We start from the raw sequence: 12,284 nt of genomic DNA, 5'->3' as shown, positions 1-12,284 counted from the left end.
TAAGTAAATTGAATAAAATTATATGTTGGCGTCACTTAATATTTTTGAAATTTTATTATGTTATTAACAACACTTTGTTCTAAAAGTATGCTAAATTTCAAAATTGTTTTTAGAGAATTCGCAAAGATATTGGAAAATTAGCTAATGCGGTTAGCTATTTTGTTCTGTATATATACCCTATGACCTTTAACCTTTATATATGAGCAAACAATGCGTTTTCGAGTGCGAGTCATAATTTATTAATTGGATACAAGTATATGGTTTTTTTAAACCTTTAATTGTTAATCAAATCTTGTATAATGTGAAATTATTCATGAATCATTGCATCAGTGCCGAAAATTATGTGAAAATATCAGTTTTAACGCATGACCTTTTGACCTCTATAATTTGCATATAATGGTCATATATTTTTTGGAGACAGCACCCAAATGAACCAGGGATGTTTAAACTTTAATAAAGTCTTTGTCTCCAAGCATTAACATTCCGGCCCTCATAAACTTTTTTCCGGGGCTAAAACCACCAGACTAGTGTGGCGGGGTCAACACTTTGTTATTTACTGTTCGTTTATAATTGTTTACTAACCGTGTATTATGGTAATTTCATGGTATATTACGGTAGATGTCGGTAGTTAAATAGTTTTGGGTAATAGAAGCAGCGCGTGAAATCAGTCAAGTAGAACAATATCATGCGAATCGTTCACTTTCCACGCACAGTTGATAGCTTGAGCAGCAGCTTAGAGTATTTTAGTTTTTATTCAAATTACTATTGATTGAAGGCACCTTGCAGTATGTAGTACAAGGTACAGGTTTGTAGATATTGTTTTGAAACAGTAGACTAGTTAGCTTGATATTTATAGTTTTAGTGGTGTATTTCGGTTTGAAGTCTTGGTGAAGTTTTGACGCCATTTGAAATTCGCTCAACGGTTGTCAGAATGAGTACTTTTATGCACATGTTGTATAACATTTTAATGTTCTTGTAGCACAGATGCACAGTAACAGCTCGGAGAGCGATTGTGTGTGTAAGCACAGATGTGAGACAGATACATTGTTGAAGGTCACTGATATCATTACATCACTGTAAGTTGTCTTCCTTACATTTGATATTTCAGTCTTATCTTTAAGAAATATTGTATGTACTGTTACTACTGTAATATTTCAGAACAGTTATTTATGGCATTGTAACACCAGTTGCAGTTACAATTATTTGACTGCTCGGAATATGTGTATAAGGTTTATTTAGAGTGAGTTAGGTATGTCAGATGAACCTATATAGTAATCACTAATTTACCAGCCTTTTATTATTATTTTTATCATTTATAATTCTGAGTATATTGTGGTAATATTATTTATATAGATGTATTTATATGTTTTTGTGATATAGGACCAATACTACAATACTACGATAGACTGAATACAGATATAAAACTGAACCGGAGTTGTTGTCCATTACATCACGCAAGAGGTAACACTAGTATAGAGGAATCTATACGAATGTAAATCAATAAGAAGATTGTAAAAATACTTACACGTTGTTACGTTTTTACTTGTGTCATGTTTTACTTCTATTTTTCCTTTAGATGCCCTTGCGTTTATACAACGTACATCACGTGACAACATTAAATGTTGAAATTTGGCAAACAGTTAGGTTTTTACATTTTCAGATTTTAAAGATCTTTAAGTAATTTTGAATCCCCCTGTACCTGCATATTGTATATGTACCTTGGTTCAGTCTGGTCTAATCAGGTTACATTGTGATTTTAGTCACATGTACAATAGCTGCCTATATTAGGTTAGTAGGGGAGTTTTAGAAATAATTTGAAAGGCAAGCTTAGCGAGCCTTCTAACCCTGCTAGATACTGTAACGTGATCATTAATCAAATATCCGATCGAAAAAATAGATAAAATGTTTCAACGTCTGGTGACCCCAATTTTTGGTATCGTTTGAAAGAGTTGTATCTGCTGAACAAGAATTAGTTAATAAGATTACCATAATAATATGTATGATTTTCTACAGTCATGGGTTTTACTGCGAAATGATAAATCTTACACTGTAATACCGGTAACTGTATTTCTGTTGAAGTACCATAAAAGTATACTGTAAAAAATAATTCTATAACATATTTTGCCTTTAAATTTATGTTTTCTCTTTCAGTGGACAATACCTTAATTTTTATTTTACACGTTTAAATTAATAACTTTTTTCCCGCAGTTTAACTGAAACAAACTGAACGAACTGAAAAAGGCCTATTAACAGAAATGACGCTTTAAAGGCGAACAGTAATTTAGTTTGATTATCAGTAGCGTAATGCATTATGTTTTCTTTTAAACATATTTTGAGTTGAGCAATATACTATGATGAACAGAGCGCAGCTATAAAGGTGTTTATGTTTTATACACGTAAAGCTACTAGGCATGTACTGTTGAACCTTATCATGCCAGTAGATTGATGCTGTATTAGGTTAGTAGCTGTTATATGTGCATAATAAATGGGTAACTTATGTGATTTTTTTTTTCAAACAGTTTGTTTTAAATCTAAATGTTCTATATTATCGCCAGCTTGGCCTCAGTATTTCCATATATAGTTACAGGCAAACTAATAGCAAATAGTTAAAATAAACCAAGTAGCTGAATTATTACTTTTATAAAAAGGAAAGTTTACATGCCTGACCTTCATTAATTATAGTTAAGATTCCGAATACTTTTAAGGAAAATCCAGTAATGCCGAACAATAGAGCTGCAGAAAATACCCCTTATTATTAGGGAAAGATGTTGATCTTCACTTCATTTGTATTTTTTTGCAACAGTTAAATACGAACTGTCAGAAAATCGAAACAAACAACAAAGAAAATATGACCAGGAGAGAAAAAAATGGACAAGTGTACAGTGCCTAAAATTCAACCGTCCCTATTTAATTTGTATAGAGTTCAAGTGATTATTATTCTTTATTTACTGAAATATATCCAATTTTGACAAATTTTACTGTTCACAGCATATTCGAAATAAAAAAGCAAATGAGACCTTGACAAGTGTAACTAAACAATTCAAACTTGAACATAAATAAACTCACATATTTTGCAGGTATGCACTTTGTTTAACATACATTTCTGTTGAAGAAACTGTTTATACAAGGGAAAACATAGATTAAAGTGTGTAGCATGTTTAATTCATCTACTGTTTTATAAAAGGTTGTGATAAAATTGTTATCAACTGAAGATTATCGCCAGTACTAATAAATACCTAATTGTGAAATATAGCTTTGTTTGATAAAATACTTTAGGTATTAATCCATAATGATTTTTTTCAAATACAAATACAATATACAAAAATGGACAATATAAAACTCCCACCACTTACTCACTTTAAATATTATGCTGAGCATGGGAATTGTAGTCAGTTAAATTCGTAAAATGCATAATTTGGAATTATTACATGATTTATTTTTTGTCAGAGATGATCAAGAGACCACATGAGCCAAAAGGGGTCTTCATCGAACATGTAAACCTGGAAAGTCGTCATATTACCTATAACTCTTTCGATATTACAGTAAACCCAAACAAAAGCAAAAAACGAAGCAAATTATATAGTTCAAATGGTCGTAAATGGTAGGTTATAAATGTACCTTCGAGATATTGCGTGATTTTTCAAGAAGTACGGTTCATACTTTAAAAGGTAATATACAGTGTTACTGTCTTCTTCTCTTTCAGGTAAATCACTTAATGGATTTAAAATATATTAACTGTTTTCTATACTTTACATTTTGAATTGATTGCAAATGAAGTGGCATGGTTTTACTTTTGTATCGGTTGAATGGCTACAGAGGAAAATACCTATTTTCTACGATCCTTTTTACTCCTCGTTGAAGGTGGTTTATATAGTTCAAGGGAAACTTTAGGACGAGAATGTCAAAAGGCAGGTGGAAACCTGGACGCGCTACTGAAACAATGTGAAAACAAACTGAAGCATGAATTTCACGGGAAGCATTATGATAAACTTTTCCCCCAATATGGTACAACTGATATTAACAAATGGGACTTACAACTGTCAGTTGGTGTGCTGATCAATGTCTTTGGACGTAGTCTTTCCTTGACTGAAAAGCAGAAATTACGTGCCTTAAGAGATTTGAGAAATGAGATATACATGCATTGTGCCTCTGCTTCTCTTGACCAAAAGAAATATGAAGAAGTGCAGGAAGAATTAGAAGACATTATAACCACTTTGGCAGCGACATTTGACAAACCTGTACGAGATCGTTGTTCCGCATACATAACACAGTTTGCTACAGGGCCATTAGACGGTAAGTATGTATTTTTATTTTTTACCATGTACAAATTGTATTGTTTGTACATACTCTAATTTGTAAAAGTTTTTTGTCATAGTTTGATGTCTAGTTCTACGCACAAAGTGTGGTTTTAAAGTCACAGCGGTGAACGCCGAGTTATTCAGTAGGCAACCATTTTACGCGCCCATTGACAAAGGAATTTCCTTTTTAAGTTTCTATGTTATGCTTCGAATGTTTAATCTTAGTTCTTTTTGTCGAAATTGAACATTATGCTTGGTGGAATATTTTCAAAAATTAAGAAATTACAAGTCGAAACGTCAGAAAATAGTTAAATCAACATGTGATATTTCTGAACAGTTCTGTTCACGCAATTGTATTCATACTATAATGATCTGTTTTTATTTCAGGAGTAAAACCATCTATAGCAACGTTGAATGGATTTAGTCAAACATGTCAGAAAAAGCTCAAAAGTATGATACACGTAATCCAAAGAACAAAATACTTTATTACTATTTTTCACAAGGCCTATGGCAGCACCTTCCTGCAAAAAAAAAACAAAAACAACAACAACACTAACACGGTGGGGAAACCACGTGACTAAATCGGATAACGTGCACGCAAAAGTGCTAAAAATAGGCCCGCTTCAGGTATGTTTTTTCACTATAACTTTTTTGATACGGAATTGTTTTAAACGAGATAACGTGCATAAACCCCGCAATAAAAAGTTCTTTCAGCGGATATATGTAACTTGATGAAACCCCCTCCCGTTTTTACGTAATCCTTGCCCAACCGATTCGAAAGATGCAAAATATTTTGGTAACGAACACGTCTGTTCACAAGTTACGCATCTAGGACTTATTCTGCAGAGAATTTTCGCTGCAATGTAGGTTTAGAATAAAGCTTGTCATTGTCCAAAGTCCTGTACCAAATTTTTAACATGACTATTCATGAATATTGAAATTATCGTAAGACAAAGGGTGCGGTTACGTACACGTTGCGGTTTTCAGGAGGTAACGTACACGTCATTTTTTCCCAGAGGATAACGTACACGTCAAAGACTATTTATCACGCATGTAGAACATCTTTGTTTTTAAATGACTGAATTGTAAACATTTTGATATTGTTAAAAAAGATGCAGATGCTGGGAATAGGCTGTTTTTCTTTCGATAGGCTATTATGTACAGAAATGCTACAGTGAAAATGAGCAGCAGTTGGAATTTTATGTTTTTCTTTCGATAGGCTATTATATACAGAAATGCTACAGTGAAAATGAGCAGCAGTTGGAATTTTATGGTCTAAACGTGTATGTTATTTTGACAAGTAGACATTGTTAGCAGTTTCCATTTTAAATGTCAACTTGTTTTCTTTCCAAATATCAAAAGTCGATTAGGTTTCTGGGAATAAACCATATAGTTTTGTCTGTCAGCGGTGTTTAATCAAATCCATGTGTTCAAATCTTTTTGATGACCCGTTGAACTGTAAACATTTTTTGGTATTGTTAAAAGATGCTGGAATTAGTATTAATTCCGACCGATAACTCGAACGAATAACATGTTTGATAACCATGATTTTCTTCATTAAAACATTTCAATACAGAAAATCTTTTTGTATAATATGACAGCATGCACTTTATTTGTATCATTGACAACATTTTTCAGTTCAGTTATGCATGGGACCATAACAATCAACCAATAATATAAACACGTTGTCGTTTAAACTATCGTGCGGGAGTAATATGTTATTCTTTCTGGAGGTTAGTGACATATCATTTTGCTGGTCAGCTAGATATTCATTTAGACCTCCTTACTGAAACAACATATCAGTATTGACCTAAATTTAGCATATCTAAAGACTATAGCCATTCCATGATTGATTAAGTTATAAATGCTGACATATTCTGATAATATTGATCTATAAATGCGTCAACTACATTCAAAGCTTTAAAATAACAGACTCGGTTAAGTCACAAAATCAAATATCTTATATGTTTTGATAATGATTTCATTTTTTTCCTAATTTATTGTACATGTATAAACATTAAAGAGATTATAATTAACTATTAAACTAAACTAAGCTATATTGGATTGCGATTTTATAAAAATGTGAGTATTTTTAAACAAGTACAGATAACTTAGACAGTTTTTGTGTCGCCTGCTACAAAGTAGCTGCGACATATAGGTATCACTTTTCCGTCGTCTATCTGTCTGTCCGTCTGCCGACTGATAGGCGTCCGTCACGCTTCTTGTCTGGAGCATAACTCAAGAAGTATTAATGGTGCTAATTTGTTACTTCACACAATGATAGAACACAATGGGAGGATGTGCAGTATCGAAGAACCATAACTCTAGGTAGTCCCATTTTTCAGTTATAAAAATCCATACAATAATTTAATACAGTTGAGTACTGATTTCATAAATATCAAATGGATAATTTGACCTGTCGAGGAAACACAAAGTTACCTTCTTCGCAAGGCCACTCATATCAACCACGCATGTGTACAGTATTTTAACATTATAGTACCAGATCATCATTGACATAAGTATTCATGTATCTTTAAGCCTTTGATGATATGTTGGAACTTTTTAAAAGTGTTTAATGTTATGGAATACAGTACATGGGCGTACCCTAATATTAGGAGCCTGGCCAAAGTTGTTGTGAAATGTTGACGGACTGGAAAGCCCGCCATCGAATAAAGATTCCTTTGAAATTTAGATTTTAAGGAAACCTTTATTTTCACGTTTTATTTTACTCTTGAACAATGTTACCACATACATTTATGATCCGTCTCCGTTGTCAAGTGCTTAAGGTCGCTTATCTCAAGTCGCTGTAACCTCTTACTGATAGACGGTCATGAATTCGAGCCCCTCGCTAACGATATGCAGCCTGACCGGGACTCAAATCCGGGGCCTTTTGCTTATAAGGCAAAAGCTCTACCGACTGAGCTTACGAGCCACTTACACATTTCCCCAACATTAGTAATTAGATTCGATCTAGCGCATACACCCCTGCAACCATAATTTCAGGACTCCAACGCTAAGGATAAATCATAACATTACAAGCGCTGTAAGACTTTCCATGCAATGTTGCCACGTTCAAACGTTATGTGGGAAAGTTGACAGTTGCTTATAGAGAATGGGAGTCTAGTACTTGCTGTGGCATCATTTTAGTCGATTCTTGATAGAAAAAAACTTAAAGTGTATAGGTTTCTTTAATAATTTATAATTTTAGATCGATTGTAGAGTAAAATTCATACACATTATATCGTCCACTCTCCATGACTGTTTCCTTGAGTTCTGCCAGTACTCGCGAGGAACGAATGCATTGTGATGGTAGCAGTCAAATACAGCGGACGTAATTCGAACCCGCGGCCGCCGGGCTACAAGTCCAACGCTCTACCCATACATTATCATCTTAGATTTAGACTGATAAATTAAAAACAGATTTTGATGAATTGAATATATCCGAACTTACCGATGTCTGGTTAGATGGGCTTTAGAAGAGTAGTTTTTCCCACAACCGTGTAAGGACACGCTCCACTGTGTCTCTTCTCGTGCTCTTTAAATTACTTTTTCTCCGAAAAGACTTTCTGTACTCCTGGCACATTTATTCATTCTCCATGCTATAAATAGATAATAATTATGATAGTTTTAATGCTGTTACCCTCGGTGCAACAATGATAACTATGTGCGTATTAAATGTTAATACTTATTTTTGTTTGTCTTTGATTTACGTCCTCTTTCAAACGTCATAATCATATGGTGCGGACAACTAAACTAACCATCGTTACTGGAAAGAACAAGTACTAGGCTTCCATCCCCCGTAAACAACTGTCAACATTTTCACTCAAAGATACATGGTCGGTTGCGCATATGATATATTTAGAGCAAAATAATTTCAAAATTTTATCATTTTACCTTTTTATGTATAGATATACAAGAAACGTTTAAAGAGCAGTAAACGTATATTTATTTCCAAGTTAGGGTGAGGAATGACGCTGCTCATTTTCACTGTAGCATTTTTGTGTATATACTAACCTATCGAAAGAAAAACAACCTATTTCCAGCATCTGCATCTTTTTTTAACAATATCAAAATGTTTACAGTTCAGTCATTTAAAGACAAATATGTTCTACATGCATGATAAATAGTCTTTGACGTGTACGTTATCCTCTGGGGAAAATGACGTGTACGTTACCTCCTGAAAACCGCAACGTGTACGTTACCGCACCCTTTGTCTTACGATATCTTCAATATTCATGAATAGTCATGTTAAATATTTGGTACAGGACTTTGGACAATGACAAGCTTTATTCTAAACCTACATTGCAGCGAAAATTCTCTGCAGAATCTGTCCTAGATGCGTTACTTGTGAACAGACGTGTTCGTTACCAAAATATTTTGCATCTTTCGAATCGGTTGGGCAAGGATTACGTAAAAACGGGAGGGGGTTTCATCAAGTTACATATATCCGCTGAAAGAGCTTTTTATTGCGGGGTTTATACACGTTATCTCGTTTAAAACAATTGCGGATCAAAAAAGTTATGGTGAAAAAACATACCTGAAGCGGGCCTATTTTTAGCACTTTTGCGTGCACCTTATCCGATTTAGTCACGTGGTTTCCCCACCGTGACTAAGTTAGCTCGAACAGACTCAGTCACACCAAATCTGTTAAAAGTCAACCACTACTTTGGCTCAGTGTTAATTTTTTTCTTTTCCTTTTGAGTCATGTTGTCCATTTAATATTTGTGTTCAAAAGTTCCACTTAAGCCGGTGCGTGACAGGGGACGTATGTGTGTTGGGGGTGGAGGGGGTGGAGTTACACACACAATTACCCCTTATTATCACCCAATAAGTCTGTTAGTTGTGTTCTGTGCTTCTAAAGGATTTTCTTATAGATTTAATAATCGTATCACTAAGTGGTTAAAGTTTCTGATTTCCATCATTTCAGTTGGCTTACATACAGAGCTGGTTGTAGGTGGTCCATCGGATTATTGGATAAATCTGTGTGAACATACTCTTGATACGATATTAAACAATGCAGAAAGCATGGCAAGTGAAGGAGCTGGGTTTGAAGAAATAGAGAAAAATGTCAAGAAACAAGAATGTTGTATTCAAAGGAAGTAAAAAGGCGTGCATTATTTTTGGTGTTTGAGTGTAACAGCTATGACGACGCTCTTCTATTTCTACAAACATTGGACAGTCAGGAGTTTAGGGATCACTTACGTAGGATATCAGACGCATTGTTGAGACACTATCAATTTTACGCCGCAATATCTATCTCAGCCAGCGTTAGAACAGAGTTCTTGCAATCTATACTGATAGATATTTTAAGTAAGTACTTGTGTAAAGTTGTATACATAAGATTAAACATTTAAATAGACATACTCTCTGCTAAAATAGAAAGTATAATTTTACTCTTAAAATGAAAATGCAGTATTCGTGTATGGCAATTCTTTGCAACAGGTAGGCAAGGTATATTTTTATATTCATTTATTATTCATTTAATACGATTTTTCTGCTATGGAAGTTTGTGTGACCAATGTTATCTGCAAATGGAACTTGTTGTGATTAAAGTTATTCTAAATCATCATCATGCACTTACAATATTCAAAGGTTATTTATTACATGTTACAGTTAATTACAAATGCGAAGCACTAGCACTAGACCAGGAAAAAAACAGTGAATGTTATACCCTACACTACCCTTGGTGTACTATATAGGAATCATGGTCATAAATGGGATAATGTACATACACATTAGAGTGGCGCACTTCTCACCTAAAATGCACAACTCGGTAAATGGGTACTATTCATCTTGAACAATTGGTGAGTTATCGTCACATGTCACATTGCCTTAATAGAAAAAAACATGGATGAACAACCCAAATGTAGATCTGATCTAGATAAAAAAGCAATTCTAAATGGCTTATACAGAAACATATGTCAATCGTTGTTTTGCGATATGTGTTCGCTGGAATGTGTATATGCAACATATAAATGTGCAATGTGAATTAATAATGTGTACCACTGGATGATTTTAAATTCAAAATCATTTCTAAAATGACTTTTATTCATCATTTGGAGTTTAATTGTGTAACTGTTATATTTTACATCCTTTCTTGTTTGTGTACAATTTGCCTAACATATGTACACATCAGTTTCTTTTAGACCGGCAGTTTATTTGGGGCCGACCATTTGATATTCTGGAGTGGGTGCGGGGGCATTGTCTACGATTAAAAAGAAATAGATTTGTTTGAAAAAATATTCATGGCTCTACATAATAAACAAAAATCTCTGACTCCCAAATCATTGAAATAATGTCAAATAAAAAAAATCTTTACTTTGAATTGCTTTTAATATATCATAATTACTATCATAATTACAAGGGCCATATTGTATTATTTGCCCTGAATAGTATAAACGAAACCGGTAGGCAAATATAATTTAACTCATGTAATGTTGTTTATTTTTTCTTTATAATATACTTTTGCATAAATATATATAGATATTTGTTGTCTTGAATATTTAAGATTGTTTTTTAGAAATGTCCAGTTCTGAGGAAGTCGGACACAGGCATTTAGAAATTTCATCGGAAAATGACGATCATGCAAAACTGATGCAAGGAACAGAAGAGGAGTTCAGTCAGAAGGCAGAAAACAAACATCCGCTTAGGCTTGATCTGGAATGCACTTCAAAGAATGGTCTTCTTCATATTTTGAATTCCTTCAAAGACGATGACTTCTCGGGCCACCTTAAAAGTGTAGCAGACAAAGCATTTTGGAACAAATATCATATTGAAGGCATCTTTAGATGTTGACGATGTCATGGCAGCTATTGAAGAAGCAGGTATGAATCATTATTGATACTTTTTGTGTTTTATAAATTCTATTATATTGAAAACAATCATATGGGACTGGTTTATCAAATATATCTTCTGTAAGTGTCAACAACTTCTTAACTTGTGTTTCTTCTCTTTGAAGAATTAAACGCTAAGGGGATATCTATTATGTAAGTTTTTAATTATTACAGTAAGAATGTTTTTATTTCAAGCTTCCAGAGACAGTACACGATGTATGGCTTTACAACACGACTCAGAAGCAATAGACTTGCATGAAGACAAATCAGAATTTGATTTTTCCTCAGGTAATAATCTTTTAACTATAAGTTTTGATGATTTATTACACTGCACTAAACAAGTGTCAATTGTGCCCAGTATTAGAATTTCTTCTTACTTTCATTTTTAAAAGAAAGTTGACTATTTGCACACCTCCAGAACACAACGAATTACTAATCAATTACCAAACATTTAAGGAGGAACCACACTATAACTTTTTTTCAGAGCCCACGTTATTGACTGGTACCAACAAAAACTGGAAGATATTTCTGATTTAGATCTGTATATATTTTTACGTTTAATGCATCAGTGACGTTTCCATGACGTCGCAGACATGACCACTTCGCACACTTTTGACGTCAGATATACGGGGACAAAATCTGCCTTGAAATTATTGTACCGGCAATATTTTTTAACGTAAACCCATAAATTATACATGAAATGAAAGCTGATATGAACCTCCAGACGATGATTTAATCGGAATTGCTCTACGTTTTCGCGTAATAAAATGAGAGCCAAAAAACGAGTTTTCTTTTTACTTAAATTTTCCACAAAAAATAGCTTCGCTCAGCATTATGAAAAAATCCATCCGTAATTTTTTTACCAAAATTGAATATGTTTTACACTACGTTCTGTAAATACATAGTAAAAAAACAGAAAGTTTTACCGTGCCGTTTTATGGCTATAAGAACTTTTTAAGCATCACTACAGTAACATTTTTCGACGCTGAAACAAATGACGTGAATGTGAAGATATGGCCCTTAAGGTTAGGCAAAAAAGATTATTTCTGTTAACATGCTAAAAAAGTAGGGAAGGTAGCTAAGGTGCCGCCAGTTTTTATTTACACAGTTACAATTAACTGTAATATATTTATTATTAGGTATAAGGCCATGT

General features: G+C 33.6%; 1 protein-coding gene across 1 annotated transcript; it reads left to right on the top strand.

Moving 5' to 3' along the window:
- The first annotated feature begins 3,627 nt into the window (after window positions 1–3,627).
- Window positions 3,628–11,093, top strand: LOC128552068 (uncharacterized). The gene is made up of 4 exons (XM_053533067.1): window positions 3,628–4,293; window positions 4,686–4,748; window positions 9,226–9,384; window positions 10,807–11,093. Exons 1-4 carry the CDS (start codon window positions 3,807–3,809, stop codon window positions 11,091–11,093), a joined length of 996 nt encoding a protein of 331 aa, XP_053389042.1. The 5' UTR covers window positions 3,628–3,806.
- Window positions 11,094–12,284: the final 1,191 nt, after the last annotated feature.

Source organism: Mercenaria mercenaria, unplaced genomic scaffold (genome assembly GCF_021730395.1).
Source record: "Mercenaria mercenaria strain notata unplaced genomic scaffold, MADL_Memer_1 contig_1999, whole genome shotgun sequence".
NCBI classification, from domain to species: domain Eukaryota; kingdom Metazoa; phylum Mollusca; class Bivalvia; order Venerida; family Veneridae; genus Mercenaria; species Mercenaria mercenaria.
The sequence above is the reverse complement of the archived record's forward strand: the minus strand, read 5'-3'. Positions and strand labels throughout refer to the sequence as shown.